We start from the raw sequence: 18607 nt of genomic DNA, 5'->3' as shown, positions 1-18607 counted from the left end.
TCGTGAGATCAGCACGTATCGTATCTACTACTATCGTGAGATAAGCACGTATCGTATCTACCACTATCGTGAGATAAGCACGTATCGTATCTACTAATATCGTGAGATAAGCACGTATCGTATCTACTAATATCGTGAGATAAGCACGTATCGTATCTACTACCATCGTGAGATAAGCACGTATTCGTATCTACTACTATCATGAGATAAGCACGTATCGTATCTACTACTATCATGAGATAAGCACGTATCGTATCTACTACCATCGTGAGATAAGCACGTATCATATGTACTACTATCGTGAGATAAGCACGTATCGTATCTACTACTATCATGAGATAAGCACGTATCGTATCTACTACTATCATGAGATAAGCACGTATCGTATCTACTACCATCGTGAGATAAGCACGTATCGTATCTACTACTATCATGAGATAAGCACGTATCGTATCCACTACTATCATGAGATAAGCACGTATCGTATCCACTACTATCATGAGATAAGCACGTATCGTATCTACTACTATCATGAGATAAGCACGTATCGTATCCACTACTATCATGAGATAAGCACGTATCGTATCTACTACTATCATGAGATAAGCACGTATCGTATCTACTACTATCATGAGATAAGCACGTATCGTATCTACTACCATCATGAGATAAGCACGTATCGTATCTGCTACTATCATGAGATAAGCACGTATCGTATCTGCTACTATCATGAGATAAGCACGTATCGTATCTACGAACTATCATGAGATAAGCACGTATCGTATCTACGAACTATCATGAGATAAGCACGTATCGTATCTGCTACTATCATGAGATAAGCACGTATCGTATCTACGAACTATCATGAGATAAGCACGTATCGTATCTACGAACTATCATGAGATAAGCGCCTCTACATTTTACCCTCTAGTAGACAAACAAATAATAAGTATGGGAAGTTTCTGTCGTAACAGGCCAAAACTACAGGCATTTCTGAATCGACTTATCAATACCCAAGATATACATCAAAAAGAACAACACAACTACAAGTGTCCGGAAATGTTTATACCGGAAACCACACAGCCATTATAATGGTTAAAATTCAAGTAATGCTTTGTTTGTTTGTTTTGAATTTCGCGCAAAGCTACACGAGGGCTATCTGCGCTAGCCATCCCTAATTTAGCAGTGCAAGACTAGAGGGAAGGCAGCTAGTCATTACCACCCACCGCCAACTCTTGGGCTACTCTTTTACCAACGAATAGTGGGATTGACCGTCAGATTATAATGCCCCCACGGCTGAAAGGGCGCGCATGTTTGGTGGGACGGGGATTCGAACCCGCGATCGGCAGATTGCGAGTCGAGCTCCTTAACCACCTGGCCATGCCGGGCCCTTCGAGTAATGTATACATGAAATGTTATTATATGTATAGTAAGTAGGCTTGTGTAAGGTATTTTATAACCTCACTACAGGGACTAACGTAAACGCGCATACAAAATATACAGCACATACATACATACTAATGTCCCTGTACCGTACACTAATAATAGGATTTCTGGACAAAAATAAAAATTACAGCAAACATTTTCGTTAATTTTTTAACTCAATCTAATCAACTCAGTTTTTACTGATGATACACGTGTTCAATCAGAAATGGCATTTCCTTAATAACAGACGATCACGATGCAAGCGAAACGTGTTGCTCTCCGAAGTAGTGTCAGCTCAGAGATAGATTCGTAGTGTTGATAAGCGCCACCAATCAACCAGTACTATTAGCGCGGCATCTGTTATCAGGTTACGAGATCACACAAGTTGGCAGTAGAAAAAAAAATCGTTCTGAGGCAGTTGGGGTGGGGGGGTAGTTGGCTGCTTACGAAAGTTAGTTACAATATCAAGTACGCTGATCTCATCGTAATTACATCTACTCTTAACATATTGCCAATTATACAAGTAAATGAGAGGAACTCTTGAAAATACTGAAAATCTCGTACAGCTGCATGTCCAGCGCTGACCAGCTGGCGTCAGACTTTTAAATCTTCAAACGTTGTTCAACAAATTAAGCATTGTTTTAATATACATTCGGAAAAAGTTTAAAGTTCATCTATTATGTTACATTCTGAAACGGTAATTTTTTTGCAAAGCGATTATAAAAGGCCATAACGTTTGTTCCAGAATTTTCGAGCAACGCATGGATAGCAGTTCCTAATTTTGAACTAACAGACTAAAGGGAAGGCAGCTAGTCAATTTTTATCTGACCGAATAGTGTGATTTTGACCGACATTCATGTAGCGCATGGTGGTCTCAGAACGTGGAGCCCATTTTTCTGGCAACAGGCCGTGAAACCACGAACCCTCGGATTCACCATCAGAAATCCTCCAGGCCATGCCAAAGCAATAATAAACAGTGGTCTCTTCTTCTTCGAGGTCAAAATAAGGAATTGCTCAACCACTGTTGAAAATTGTGAAAACTCCAACACCGTTGAACAATGGCTTATATTTTCAACATTTTGTGAAAAACAAAATGAATAATTCTGACACTGTAGAACTACGACTTATATTTTCACAACTTTAAGGTACGTACGATTAACTGTACATAACTCAGCATGTTTTTCAAATAGACCATTATTAATGGCTTATTCTAGATTTAAAAAGTTTTATATTGCCATGAAACTTTCGGTACTATTACCACACTCGAGAAGATTTTGAAATATCTCGAAGTGCAACTCGTAAAGTAATTTTTTGAAAAGTGTGAAAATAGCAATTACAAAAACACCTATGAAAAGTTAAAACAGAAAATCAGTTGATAATAAGGCTTTTGATTCGAAAATAAGTCGTGATTTAAGTTTGATTAAAAAACAAAAAAGCGTCCAACTTTCAAGAGAGTTGTTTAAAATACGTTTTATCTTTTAATCAAAATTTTGAAAACGTCTTGCGTTTCGATTAATTTTCGAAACCCGTTTGACGACGTGAAAACTAATTATGAAAGTTTTCCTTTAAAATGTGCACATAACTATATAATAAGCCAAATAAAACAGATTTAGACCATGCGTAAAATTATCTCGCTAACAGCAAGTTTACATTCTCCTTCTGAGGGTAGCCTTGAATTAAACACTGTTTTCAAGACACGTAGTCACTTAAACTGCAAATTTCAAATCTGTTCGGAATAATGTCTATAGCGAATAAAAAATACTGTATATTTAAAATTCTGGTAAGAAATGCAAAATGATCACAGTTTTGGACAAACCGTCTTTTTCGAAACGTCGACAATTGCCTCTCCTATATATAGTTAATATAATTATTTTTGTATTTTCCAGCATCATTAACTGGCATGCTACGTCTATTATCAAGTAAAAGGCTGATTTTACATAAACAAACACTGTCAGAAACACAATTTAGAGGAACTAAGTGTGAAATCTTCCAACAACACAAAATCAATGCTATTAAAACATACAGTTGTGATGATCGTTACTACAACCAAAACCGTTTAGTCCTCGATAAACTAACAGATTACTGCTATTTGTACAATAACAAATTGGGTATTGTACGATGTTATTATATTTGGTTCAGGAAACAACCAATATTGCATATTTTCATGATTATATCACACACTTAAATATCACACCTATGGACAATAATTCGGTTTACAAACATTAAAAGGACAACTTGATACTTCCCAATATAATGATACAAACAAAAATAATTCAAAACAATTTGAATATTTCTTACCCACCTTGTTATTTGCTAGAGTAATAATTTTCATGTAAAAGATACTCCACTCTTTTTTTTAAATCAAATAACTCTTGCTTAACTTTGAAACATCAGATTTTCTAGGCTCTAAATCTTTTTTTTTAAATCAAATAACTCATGCTTAACTTTGAAACATCAGATTTTCTAGGCTCTAAATCTTTTTTTTTAAATCAAATAACTCATGCTTAACTTTGAAACATCAGATTTTCTAGACTCAAATCTTTTTTTTTAAATCAAATAACTGGTGCTTAACTTTGAAACATCAGATTTTCTAGGCTTTAAATCTTTTTTTTTTAAATCAAATAACTCATGCTTAACTTTGAAACATCAAATTTTCTAGGCTCTAAATTTTTTTTTAAATCCAATAACTCGTGCTTAACTTTGAAACATCAGATTTTCCTAAAGTCACCTCCTTATCTATATAAATATTTTCACAGCCTTGATTTGACTGATGACAGAGTCCATTAATGAGAAACCCTAAAATTTTTGTTACTCTGGACTATTACGGGCTTAGCCACATTCCTGTCTCACCACACCTGATTAATGGTTTACACCAGGTAAAAGTAATCAAGATCAAACACAGCACGAGTAGAAAGATTAGATAACAGGTACCAGAACTTCTGAGTTGGTAGATACTGGAATAATGGACGATGAGATATAAAACTGAAAGACCTTCACAGCATAACCCTAAAAGGTGAAGGGTCTGGTATAATAAATAAAAAAATACAAACTAATATACTATCATGTGTAATATAAAATCTTCAGCTCTTCATAGAAACCTTACATTGTTTTTTAATGGTGGGTAATAAGATAAAGAAAACTTCATACAAGTTTTCTTTACAAAATAACACTTCATCATTCGTTTGATACCTTTTAATTTTCTTCATAAAAAAAACAAATTACCTCCAAAATATTGATCCTATCAGATAAAACCTGAAGCTTCTTTTTATATAAAACTAAATAATAAAAATAAATTAAAATACAAATACACACCCACAAAAATATATATATATATATATAAAACATAATTCTGAAGTCATGCCACATACAAGTTTCAGTTTCACTACAAAGAAAAAACAGTATTTAGACTCACTATAATGCAGGTACATAAAGCAAAAAACAAAAATGCTTGCAAACAATCAGTACTACAAGTCCTCCATTAGGTCAGTACTGTAAGTCCTCCATTAGGTCAGTACTGTAAGTCCTCCATTAGGTCAGTACTGTAAGTCCTCCATTAGGTCAGTACTATAAGTCCTCCATTAGGTCAGTACTGTAAGTCCTCCATTAGGTCAGTACTGTAAGTCCTCCATTAGGTCAGTACTGTAAGTCCTCCATTAGGTCAGTACTATAAGTCCTCCATTAGGTTGATAAAGTATTATCAAATCTTTGCTTTCAAGTAATTTTGAAGGGATAACACTTCTACACAGTCACAGTTCTTCTAGAAAACCAAATATAAACACTTCTACACAGTCACTTTTTTAGAAGAACTAAGTGTTTATATTTGACTACACAGTCACAGTTCTAAAAAAAACCAAAATATAACTTACAAGTGTTATATCACATGAACTACAGATGAAAACAGTACAGAAGTAGTTGTCAAACTAAGAAAAAATGTGAAGGTTACTGTTAGCTCAGATGTTGTATAATGTATTAAAATCGTCAGATAACGATATCTATGTCACACACTTTGAAAATAGATAAATTTCATATTTAAGCATTACATTCAGATTTTAAGATTACATAAGATTTGAAATTGGTTATCACTGAGAGTGGTAAGCCTCTTTACTTAAAGCTGACATTGAAATACCTACAATGATCAAACATATGTATCAACAGCAAGTAGAACCTTAGAAGATGTGGTGAAACTATACTACTAGATAATTGCTTTGAATTAACCCAATTATATAGTAAAGCACTTGAAATACACAATGACAAATGTTCTATATGACAAAGTTTTCTAAACTTAATGTACATTGCTATAACACTTAAAATATAAAATTACAACATTTCGTATAATGGAAGGCTATGTTTATATAAAGATAAAAAAAAGTGCCTACTAATCATTAAAGTCTATACATTCAGAAAAATATACATGTTACTGATTAATAATCTTTAGACTTTCCATAATAAAAAACTTAATATTACATATATGTGTGTATGTGTAAATTGTTTGTAGTTATGCACAAAGGGCTATCTGTGCTCTGCCCACCACGGGTGTCAAAACCCGGTTTCTAGCGGTAGAAGTCTGTGCTGTGCCAACCCAACATGGGGGGGGGGGGTGACTATGTAAGTACTGCTTTAGTTATGAGAAGTTATTTTCAACTATCTGTCTAACTTGAAAAATTAAAAGCAAGGAAGTTTCAACATAAATTTAGGTCACTTTTCCTGGCAGTTTGCCGTTTCACTTAATTTTTTAAAAAGCACAAAATCTGTTTTCATCAACGAAAACCAGAATTTAAATTACAGTTTTATCACTTACTTTACAGGTTTGTAAAAATTGCATAAGTAGTCAAATCTAGCATCAGGAACAGGAACTCGACGTATCTAGAAAGAAAAAAAAAATATATATATATATACACATCTACACACATACCTTACCATAAGAACGAAAACAACAAAGTATCCTTTAAAAACCAACTGAATTAAGTCTTTACCTCATACGAAATATTCACAATTTGTTAATTTTCAACATTTTCTATTATGTTTTTGTACCTGAAAGCTTCAAATTTAGTCAAGTACGTTAAAGGACTCATTTGGAAAATGAGCAAATTTTCCAAAGAAGCATTAAAAATCTATCTGCTTAATTATATTTGCTGTTTACTATCACTAATATGAAACAACAATGTGATGTCCGATAATTCTCTTTCATTAATTAGTAAACTTGAACATAGTGTGGAATTACTTGATCACACAGTAATACAGATATTTTTAAAATAAAAATATTTTTTTCCCCCAATACATCCATCAGTTAGATAACTTAAAAAATCTACTATAAAATCAAATCAATACTTATTTTCATTTGGATCTATGGTACAGAATGGGAAATTTTCTGCTTGAGCTTGACTTGCTGTGAGAACATTAAAAAATGTGGATTTTCTGGAGGAAAACAAAATTAATAATCAACAGAGTTCCATCAGCTATACGATCACAGATTTTTAAATGGCTGTAAATATGATTATTTGAATATGACATTTAAATTCATTATCATAAATTTCTACTTTAAAATTGAAATTTAACATGAATCTCAAGGCAGTCAAAGTATGCTTGATTTTTTTATGAAAATTACTCAACTGTGACAAGTTTCACAGAGAGAGTTCAAAAACACTTGTGACTATATTATATGAATATATTTCAAAAGAACAGAAAGACCATGGCAAGGACTGATAACATATTGTTGTAACATTGTTCTTTTGTTGGTCAGTTCTTTTAAATTTTCTGGTGAAAATAATTCAATGTCCAGCCCATTTAACGATAATATATTACTATACTTCCTCCTATTACAATTATACAAGCTTAAACACTTGTACACATCTGTAAATTGTTATAAGCTTGCACAACAAATGGCATTAACTAATGTGAAACAAATCAACTTATTTGTACAAAGTAACTGAATAAATGCAATATCAAACACAGATCCCAATACTTCATGAAAACACACTGAGTGATTCAACTCTCTATCTTGAAAAAACTACACACTATCTCTTTCAACTCATTCTACTCTTGAAAAACTTGAGACAACTCTGCACACTTCACAACTATGTTATATTTATAATTTAACTTGGAATGTACAATAAAACTTTACAACATAGCCTTAGAACTTTCTAGCTATTCCAGGTCTATCTTATTAAACCTTTTGATCTGAATGTTATTAGTAAAACCCACAGCTTCCTCCTGCCAGTATTTAAACTACTACATTGAAATCACAGCTTACAAAAATACTTAATATTTAAACGTTACAGGATATACTTCTACCAACATCAGTGATCTATAATTACATATGATATCAATTTATATACATTTAGAATACATATAGCCAATATGACTACTGGTTACTGTTAAAATTTGGGCATTCATTGGATATTTGCAGATTTCTTTTGTGAGTAGTTATTGATTAGATGAGTGTGATGCCAGAATTCTGAAGTCTTTTATAAAAATAATATGTTAATACTGCTCCCTGTGTAGTTGTGTAAGTGCTTTCATACGTGAACCTAATGCTAACATGTTAGGAACTGAAGTAACCTAAAAGTCTGTTTATATGTTCAGTAAAAGAGTGGGCTTGAAATCACTGGAGAACCTGTTTTACATATCTATTGTTTGGTTACTTTCTTTCATGTTCTTCCATTACCTTGTTGTATCACAGTTAAGAATAACTTGATATCTTTAATTACAGATTGCTGATGATGATAAATGTATATTCTGAAAAGTTTGAATTTTAAATGTTATCAATTGTTCCTGTGGCCTTCCTGTTCTTGATTATCAAAAAATGTTTTTTTCTCATTAAAGTAAGTGTACATTGATTAGAAACATGTATTTCCAAAGTAAAGGTTATTTTATTATTCTAGATAACACTTCCAAAATGTAAAAAAAACATCATATTTTTATACTTTTAGAGATATTGCTGAAAAAGTAACAGCTAATTGGTAATTAGTACAAAAAATATAATATTCAGTAATTTTTAATCATGACCATATCTTTTGAAAGTCAATCTATCTTACTCACTTAGCTAAGAAGTTGACCATCATCTAACATAAACATGTAAAATATACCTTTCTAGCCAAACAAGGGTTTTGAAAATTCAGGCACTTCACTATTTCTAAAGTTATTTCCCATATATTTTTTTCACCCACGAAAAATTTCCAAGAACCATATATATATATTACTTATAAAGCTAATGAGTGATCATTAACTAGCACTACAAATTTTTACGATTAACAGTTTATATGTTTAAATTTTCTTATACATTTGATATTATCATATCTTCAAGTTTGAATTAAACTTAAAGCAAAGATATAAAATAATATTGTAACAGCCAAGAAATAAAGTTTAACAAAGTAACTGACCAGATTTACAGCAATAAAGTTTAACAAAGTAACTGACCAGATTTACAGCAATAAAGTTTAACAAAGTAACTGACCAGATTTACAGCAATAAAGTTTAACAAAGTAACTGACCAGATTTACAGCAATAAAGTTTAACAAAGTAACTGACCAGATTTACAGCAATAAAGTTCTGCTGCATTTGGAACAATTATTTTCACTTCTGAAAATATATTAATTTTTAATGGATGAAATTAATTACAGATCAGTTGAAAAACAAAAGCTCAGGAAATTCACTGGACATACCTGCAATCACACTAAAGTATCATAAAAAGAATAACCAACCCAAAATGGTACCAATAGCAGCTGTTAGGCTTAGCAGTTTAGCATTAAATAGTTCTGTACTTTGAATTATTATTTTCAATTTAAAAAAAAGACAGCAGACTAAATGTTAGTACTTAAAATTAATTGGAGAACTGTTGAAAATCTCAAGAAATTAGATTATATCAGCAAGCACACTAAAATGTCAAGAAAATCAGGAATTCCCCATTGAAATATGCATTTTCCACCACCTTCATTAACACAGAAATTCTTTGAAATTTTTATTTAGACTGTTTCTATGTGGTTTTGACATAAACATATGGTCCAGAAAACTGCTCAAATTGTTTAATTCTAGTTGCCTTTGTGTCTTTATTGTCCTCGATAACAAATAATATCTGTGCTGCCTGTGGGGACATTGCTGCAACTTCACTTAAATGTTGAAGGGGTCAATGACTTTAATGTCCTTTACTGGTCAAGTGGATGATGCCCGTGTGTTCCAGCCAACAAATACTGTTGGAGAAATAATACGTATCCACTGATGTTACCATAAAGAAAGGGTACAAGATTTCTTGCTGAATTGGAACCTTTTTTTTTTTTTCAGTTCTACCTGTTTAAGTGTTTAGCTCAACAGCTGACTGATTCATTAATATGGTAATGGCAATCATCCATTTGTCTACACAAATATCCACCCTATTTTCTTTTGCTGTTTCACTAATAAAGATTGTTTTCACTTTCCATCAAATGTGTCCAATCTGTTTATTTTTAACACAGCTTAAAACTCAGTTGGTTTTCAAATTCAGATTACTTATTTTGCAAACTTCCTGCTCAGTCCTCTAGTTATTAAGCAGACCTATCTGATACTTGCATGTAAGAAAGTTTATCTAACAATACCACAATAGTGCCTGTGCCAGCTGTTAGGCTCAGCAGTTAGGATTTTCTTTTCAGTTAAATCAGATAATGGTAAAATATTTTGTTATAAAATAAAATGAAATAAAGGATGATAAAACAACCCAACTTTCACAAAGACAATGTCAACTAGACTTAAAATCTTCACTAAATCTGAAAAATGTGAAAGAAACAATAAAAAACATTTTTCAACTTTTGAAAGCAAGGAAAAGGTATGTAAGTAACTTTTAAGACTATGGTTGGTAAAAACAACAATTTTAACAAACCAAATGAAAAACTGTAAATTTTAATAATATGACATTTTCCTCACCAAATTAAATAAAATATAAAGAAATGGTGTAGAGTTTGGCTTCCCATCTCAATAATGTTTTATTTTGCACATTCAAATGTAATACTGCATTCATCACAAAGTACAACCTTAGTGTATTATCCCTATCAAAAATGAGTGAGCAAAATTACACAAAAATGTTTACATGCTCTCTAAATATTGAAATCTTAACTTACAAAAAAGTGTCACATACAATTAAATCTCACAGTTTATTTACCCAACATTTGGGAGTCCTACAATTCCAACTTTTAAATTAGTTCCGACTCGTCCAATAAGTGGAGGTTTTTCGATTTCAGAGTCTTTTTTCTTTGGTGGCATATTTTAAGTATTTTTCTGACACTCCTGTAAAATTTAAATTACAAATTTAATCAAGATGAAGCACCAGTTTTATATAAAAAAATTCTGCATACACAAACTGGAAAAATTACGTATCATCAATGATGTCACAAGACGTGATAAGCACCCATAAAGAACCTTTACTAATCTGGGTTAGCTCCTTCATTCTTAGTAGATTTCAGGGGCAGCAAGTATTATTTTCCAGCAACAATAGTAAGTTATATCCTATCCTTTCTTTAAGATTACTTTAATTAATAGTATTATTTATTATAATTAATTTTAATTATTATTATAGGTTATTTCACATTACTGACTTAGTTTATGATTTAGGACTAATCTAAATCTATAAGCATAACTTTTACCATATTGTGGACACACACTGTTGGTTGGAATATATATATCTTCTTATATTTTTTATCTATGTTTATTATTTTATTATAATGATTATTTTGCATGGTTAGTTTAGTGTATGGATTCAGGATAACCTTAGATCTCTGAGCTAGCCAAACCTTGTAAAACATTGTTGGGTTTATTGAACATTATATTTAATTACCTATGCTCGTTACAAGGTATATACATGTAGTTAATATTAATCATTACTTGGGCTTCCTAAGCTGTCGTAAGTTAAAAAAAAGGACTATTTGATACCAAAAAGAAATGGTTACAAAAAACTGTTATTGACTAACGGAATAGCTTCAAGAAATGCAACCATAAGCATAAACTACTGGGCTATAACCACGTGAACTAAGTGAAGGTGTGACCTGTTATTCAGAAAACATCCAACATTCATAACACTTAGAATGCTCACAGTCAACCTGGTTATAAGAAAATGAAAAATAAAGCATTTGTTAAATAAACAGAAAAATAAAACTCTCAAAAGAAAAATATGAGTAAAAATTGAAAAAAAAAATACACCAAGAAATGATACTTTCTATTGTTAAAAACAACATAAGAAAGTACTCATTTCAAACAACCAATTTTACACACGAAAAAAGTGATTAAATGTGAAGATGATGTTATATGTATGATGTTATAAATAAGTATGAAATGCTTATCAAAAGTGATTAAGTACTAGCAAACCTGTGGGCATATGACCCACATTTACAGGACCACTATAACACAAATATAATGCTTAAACTACTATTTTACACTTTTTATCATTGCCGCTATAATGCAAATTTAATTTCTTTAACAAAGTTACACATTGTAATTAGTAGGCCTACTTATTTACATGCTGTAATGTAAATCAAAGACAAATTTGAGGTTTGCTTTTGGGGAATCGCCATAAAAGTGTTTTCACCAAATATCCAGTTTCCCTAAGAGGTTACATGAAAAGATTTACCTTTGTGCAAATTATGGGGCCAAGACAACTCTTTTGGCACCACTAAGGAGTTGATGAGTCCAGTAGTTTAGGAGAAGGGATGTTCAGAATATCCCTGAGTTCCCCAATGCGTGGTATGAAAAATTTTACCTTTTTTTGTAAACATCAGAATACAAAAAAGCTTTACAAAAGGATTTAGATTATTTGGTGAGTTGGGCAAATAAATGGCAGATGACTTTTAGTTATATTAAATGCAAAGTAATGTAACTGAGATATCACAAGTTGAATTATGAGTATAATTTTGATGGGAATGACCTTAACAGTCTTATGGACAAGAAAGCTTTTGATATTCTAGTTCATCAGTCTCTTAAGCCATCCAGGCAACATGCTGATGCTAGTGACTGGGCAAATAGGTTGTATCTAAAGAAATACTTAATTCAAGTCTAAAGAGGTTATAATATCATTGTTTAGACCACATTTGGAGCACTGTGTTAAGTTTTGGGCTCCTTATCTAATAAAGGGCACTGAATTGTTGGAAAGGGTTCAGATGAGAGCTACTAGAATGACACCTGGGATGGAAAGGTTAAAATCTCTGAACTTGCTTTGTCTTGAAAAAAGAAGAGTTAGAAGGGATCTGATTGAGGTGTTTAAGATCGTTAGGGGAGTTGATAATGTTGATACATCATTGGTTTTTAATTTACAGAAGGGTTAGGAGTCATCATCAGCTAAGACAGTTTTATTTTTCTAACAGGGTGGTTAGTCTTTGGAATGGATTGCCTTCAGATGTTGTAGATGCAGTTAACGTAAGGGAGTTTAAGGGAAAGTTTGATAAATATTTAACTGCTAGGAGATGGCTTTGAGTGTTTTTTTATTGTTTAGTTTAATAAAATGGATAGGAGGAATGGCCTACTATGTCCAAAAGGTCCCTTGTTGTCCTATAACGTTATGATCAATAGTGTGATAAGGTTTGCTCAAATGATGATTGATTTAACTGTAGTGAATTAAGATAACTTCCTTCAGTTTGTTTTTAATAATTTATTTTTTGATGTTGTATTTTTCAACTAAATATATGCTTTTATTTTTACATATATTTCTCATATGCTAATACGTGCATATTGTAATACTTTGATAAATTACATGGCTATTAAATCCAACAATGTACAGTTATTAACAGGCTTTGAAAGACAGAACACAACAAAAAAATCTTGGTAATCATACCAAAGAGATTGTTGTTTATGCGACAAAAAATATTTAAATTATCTACCAAGACTACAGAGGAATCACTCAAAGTGCAGAGAGTTCCATTTCTAAGGAAGAACTAAATGGATCACAAAGTTAATGAGTAAAGAAAACTGAATTAACTATTGAGCAAAATTAGGCAATCAACTGTTTCCCATATATATATCTAAATCAAAATCATGTAACTTATATTTTCACCTTTAAAGGTGACAAATGAAAAGATTATACAAAATCAAATAAATATAACTAACAAGAATCTACCATCACAAGGTTAAAACCAACAGCCATATCTGATATTTAAAACTACAAATCCTACATTTCAAAAAGGTAGTTTCACACTGGTTTACTTTTGATGAACAAAAACATTAATTTTGACAATTAATAATAATCCTGCTGCAAATGTAGGATTAGCATTTAATCTAATGCAAAATTCCTCACACAAATGGCCCAATAAACTCAATACCTAAACAATGACAAACAATTACATATTCTGAAGGTAAAACTTACTTCTTCAGAGGTGAATTCACAATAAGCTATAACTTATTGTGTGATGAAAAAAAATATTTAAATAATCTTCAATGAGATCATATTGTTTATAGAAATCCATCTTCACTGCTACTAACAACAAAGAGTTATTTTGGTTGATTTTGAAAAGGAATGTTTTAGATGCAACATTAACTTTTTTTTTACAGAAAATTGGAATGTGGTAGAAAAAATGAAGATGAAAACTATGCTCAAGATTAAAAATGTGAATATTAAAAATACAAGAGCAAATAACTATTAAAATTTAAAAAGGCAGTTTGAAAATATTTATGAGAAATTTCCCTTCCCAGTCTCTAATGCAGAATTCGTATCCAGTGCCTCTCACATTTATATTGATCACCTATGTTGACGATGGTCACAAAGACCAAAGCTGAAACCTTGAGGTATTATAGGGGCATAAGTGTTCCACAACTGTGTTCATAAGGAATAGGGTTAATAAGTGCAGAAGTTTTGTGCTCATAGGCTACAAGTGGGCACCCCCTCCCAAATGTTTTCCACACACTGTTTTAATAATCCTAGATCTATGTATAAACATTTGATTAAACGTTCAAAATATTTGTCTGTTTTGCAAACCAGTAAGTTAATGAAACTAGCAACAGAAATTAAATATGAAATGTGAAAGTACCAAATTTATTATTTGTGTTATCATTATTATTAAAAAAATGGTACTTTTTCAGAATAGGCCCCCAAAAAAAATTCAGCTGCATGACACCTTTGACCAGATATCCCAGTTTTTAGCCTTATTTTTTGTCCAATCATAAACAGTAAGAGTATTAAATTGTCCCAGTTTCTCTGTATCTGAATGTGTTTTATTTGTACAGTTTATCATTACACATAATTTCCTTAAATTTTAACTGACAAAGACAAATCATATTGTAGAGTGTTCTTTCCCTCTAAGCTACATTTCTTTAACCTAACCTGTCAATGGACAGTTGAAGAAGTTGAAAACCATCAGAATATTTAGGAAATGTAAAAGATGGGTTGTTACAATTTAAATTGTTTCAGGGCTACTACAATGTCATTCCATATGAAACAAAACAGTTCTAATTTTTCAATCTGGAAGTCTGATGATCTTAAAAAGGCAAAAATCTCCATACTTTTCTTTTTTCTCATTATATATCATAACATAAAATTTGTTGTTAACATTTTCTTTTATGCTAAGTTTTCATGCCTAGTGTCAACACTGACGATCAGTGTAAACATAATTTCTACACTGTAAGAAAACCAGGGCATAAATGTTTATTATCCACACCAATGTTTAAAGTGATTTGGATAAGGTGATGGTATGCACACATTTGGAGGAAGATAAGGGGGAAACTGATGTTGAACTTGTGAAATATATCCACACTATAGTTGCAGAAACAATGAAGCCAAATGTAATTTCGTGCAAAACCAAATAGTTATGGGTGGGTTATAATGCATCATTATGCCCTTTTGTTTTAGAGGAGGTGGCAGTATGTGATTTTCATTTGCATACCAACTCACTTTAATCACTGATTCAGGTTCCCGATTAATATTAATAATGGTTCAATATGTATGGCATTAGTTATAACATTAACAGCAGTACTACTAGTAGCACGGTACTACTAAGAAAGTACTACAGTATTAAGTATAAAGTACTATTACTTAGTATAGACAAACTTAAATTACTGAAACTGTTAAACTTAAGTTAAAGGTAATTGTCCATATGAAGAATTTTTCTCTAAAAGATAATCATAGAGTTCACATCAAACCCTTCATATGATTAACATTCTAACTATTTTAAGCGTTGTCTAATATGCATTAATAATAATATTAGTAGTTAAAAGATAAGTAATATCAACAAAATTGTTTTAAATTACACGTGTTCTATACTAAGGTGTTAGGCTTAGCATGTGGTAGTGATAGCTGATACTTGTAATTGTACCACACATACCTATTCCATTTATACGAACTAAACTAACCATATAACTTGGCATGAACGAATAAATTTATGTATAAAATAAAATTTAAATGCCAAATAAAAGGAATAAATACAAATCAGATTGAAAAAAAATGTCTAGAATTACTTTTGGTAGTATTACAAGCCGCAAAATGAAGTCATACATCAGCGTCCTCTTCTCATGAAAGAATATTAAACTTTTAAATATATTATAATATTTAATAAATATTTTCTTTCAAGTTGGTTAAAAACTAACAAATTAAACACTTTTTGCATAACTTTATTCTGCTATTCATCATGCTAAACATTCTTTAAAAACGTTTACTCATCAAATAAAAATTGAAATGGCGTTAATTCACAACAAAACCTTTAGTTTTCAATGTGCTTATTGTCTAGTAAGATGGAAGTTCGTAATAGTTTCGATGACGAGGAACCCACTTTGAGTTTTTCTTCATTACCCATTCAAGCCGTCTCCAAGCATTATCCGTAATAGTTTATTGCTCTTTCGAAGATCCTCATTATAGCCCCCCAGTGACACAGCGGGATGTCTGCGAACTTACAATGCTAAAAACCGGGTTTCGATACCTGTGGTGGACAGAGCACAGATAGCCCATTGTGTAGCTTTGTGCTTAACTTCAAACAAAAAACAAAATCCTCATTATATCTACAGAAATATTGAATACAAGTATAAAGGGTTTATAATTTCATTGAATAGGTCACTGGTTAGGCCACATTTGAAGTATTGTGTTCAGTCTTGAATTGCTGAAAAGGGTTCAGGGCAGGGTTACTTGGATTGTGTCTGAGGTGGAGGGTTTGTCACATGACGAGAGATTACGATTTTTGAAACTGTTTTATTTTGAAAGGGGAAGTGTTTGAGATTGTAAGGAGAATTGACAGTGTTGATGTATCATCTTTTTTTCGTTCTTAACGGCGAGATTAGTAGGACTAGGGGACACAAATATAAATGTTGGCAAAGTCATCTTCATTAAAATTACACTTATCTAAAAAGCAACATCGATTATTATTTATTCATCCTACGAAACTTTCCAAAAATTGTGTAAATCAGCAATGGTATTCTTTATTAAATAACATGTTTACAACTGCAATGTGTGAAAGAAAAAAAAAGTCAGGTTTAATGTTGACAGCAGTAAGTAACCTCTTGATATAAAGTAATTTATTGATATTCTCCTAGGAATGCGTTTAAATGTAAAGAAGGACGCGGGCTGGCCCTGGGGTAAAGCTTTTGATTTTGAAGCTCTTGAGTTTGGTTCGAATCCATACAATAACACAAAATATTTTCTGACCTTTAAGCTTTGAATGCATTGTAAAAGTGAAACTTAATCCCTTAAGATGGGCGGTACATGGTGGAACCTTCTCTCTCTCTGGTAAATTGTTCAAACATAGGAACGGTGGCATATAGCCTTAGTAGCTTTTCCATAAAAACAAAAACAAATGTAAACAAAAAAATATCCTTTATTAATTCGAGTTGTCTATAAATTTGTTTGTTTGTTTTCCCACTAACTCTTCTCATGGTGTTAAAGCTAACATGACCAAACTTGACAGACTGAGTCAGGAGTGGCCCAGGGGGTGTTCTTATCTATACAGCTTAGATCCTTACCAACGAAGCCAAAAGATCACACAGGCATGATGGAGATGCAGGAGTAAATCTACCCGAACTCTGAAATAAAACTCCGCTAACGGAATTTGCGTTCCTTGACTTATCATTCTCTTTATTGAAACCATGTTCATACACCACTCACAAGCTAGTGAGACTAAACTTGGCACACGTACTCAGGTACCGCGGCCGTGTGTCCTGGCAGGTTTTCTGTTGTTTTTTCTTTTCGGATACGGACATCTTTTGGGGTATCAAAGGGCTAAAAGGCGCCTGGAAGGCTACGCAAGCATAATGGGGGACTAGAAGTAGGTTTGTCGAATCGCTAAACTCGAATTTTGCATCGGAATTTATGTTCCTGGTCATTTTCGGGATCACAGAGGAGCCATTCTTGTAACTATGTTAATATCCCCACTCACACACTCGTAGAACCAAATTTGAAACACAGGCTTAAATACCATCGTGGATGTCCTAACGTTTTTGGTTGTTGTCTTTCGGATACGCCCCCCCCCCTTTCCCTCACGATGTAGCTACAAAAGTAATTGTGGATAATGGAAAAGCTTGACCGGTACATTGGAGCATCTGTGGGTCATGAGTGGGTCTTTGTACCTTGCAGCAGAACGCGGGTATTTTATACTACCAACATTGAAATGGTGAAAACATATTTCAGATGGCCCTAATAAGTTTTATTTAAGATTCTTTTTATTATGGTCATTATTCGTGCAATATTAGCTGCATTTCGCAGTTATAGTTTGTTTGTTTTAAATAGCACTATATTGAAGCTCTACTTATACTTATGACCATGACAACATGACAACATGATTGACATCTGATCGCTACATCTTCACCACAAGTACTGTTATAGCTAGTCCCTAATATGACCCACTTCTCTTATACGAAGTTGTGGAGCTATTTTGGGGGATTATTCTTATAGGGTTAATATAATTAAATATGAGTTGTGTAGAGACTTTGAATGAAAATAAATTTATATTACATTAGGAAACCTGAAACATAATGTGGTAATATGTGAGACTAGTTTTAGATATGCACTAGAACTTTTTGATCCCCCGTTTTTAACAAGAATGTCATTACCATTTAGTCCTATTCCTTCAACCCACTGCCCGGCATGGCCAGGTGGTTAGGGCACTCGAATTGCAATCTGCGGGTCGCGGGTTCGAATCCTCATCACACCAAATATGCTCGCCCTTTCAGCCGTGGGGGCGGTATAAAGAGACGGGCAATCCCACTATTCGTTGGTGAACTATTAACTCAAGAGTTGGCTTTTGGCGGTTAGGACTTG

The 18607-nt window shown here is 32.4% G+C and overlaps 1 protein-coding gene across 2 annotated transcripts in view; it reads right to left on the bottom strand.

Moving 5' to 3' along the window:
* The window catches only part of LOC106470272 (obg-like ATPase 1), a 38684-nt gene extending 22801 nt beyond the window's left edge, over positions 1 to 15883 (bottom strand). For both annotated transcript variants that reach the window (XM_013930816.2, XM_022398872.1), the window contains exons 1-4: positions 15823 to 15883; positions 10553 to 10677; positions 6758 to 6840; positions 6224 to 6284 (exon numbers count right to left, since the gene is read on the bottom strand). In XM_013930816.2, the coding sequence (XP_013786270.2) occupies positions 6224 to 6284; positions 6758 to 6840; positions 10553 to 10653 (245 nt within the window). In that variant the 5' untranslated portion in view covers positions 10654 to 10677; positions 15823 to 15883. The remainder of the gene's footprint in view (positions 1 to 6223; positions 6285 to 6757; positions 6841 to 10552; positions 10678 to 15822) is intronic.
* Between the last annotated feature and the right edge of the window lie 2724 nt (positions 15884 to 18607).

The sequence above is a fragment of the Limulus polyphemus genome, unplaced genomic scaffold (assembly GCF_000517525.1).
Source record: "Limulus polyphemus unplaced genomic scaffold, Limulus_polyphemus-2.1.2 Scaffold3916, whole genome shotgun sequence".
In the NCBI taxonomy this organism is placed as follows: Eukaryota; Metazoa; Arthropoda; class Merostomata; order Xiphosura; family Limulidae; genus Limulus; species Limulus polyphemus.
The sequence above is the reverse complement of the archived record's forward strand: the minus strand, read 5'-3'. Positions and strand labels throughout refer to the sequence as shown.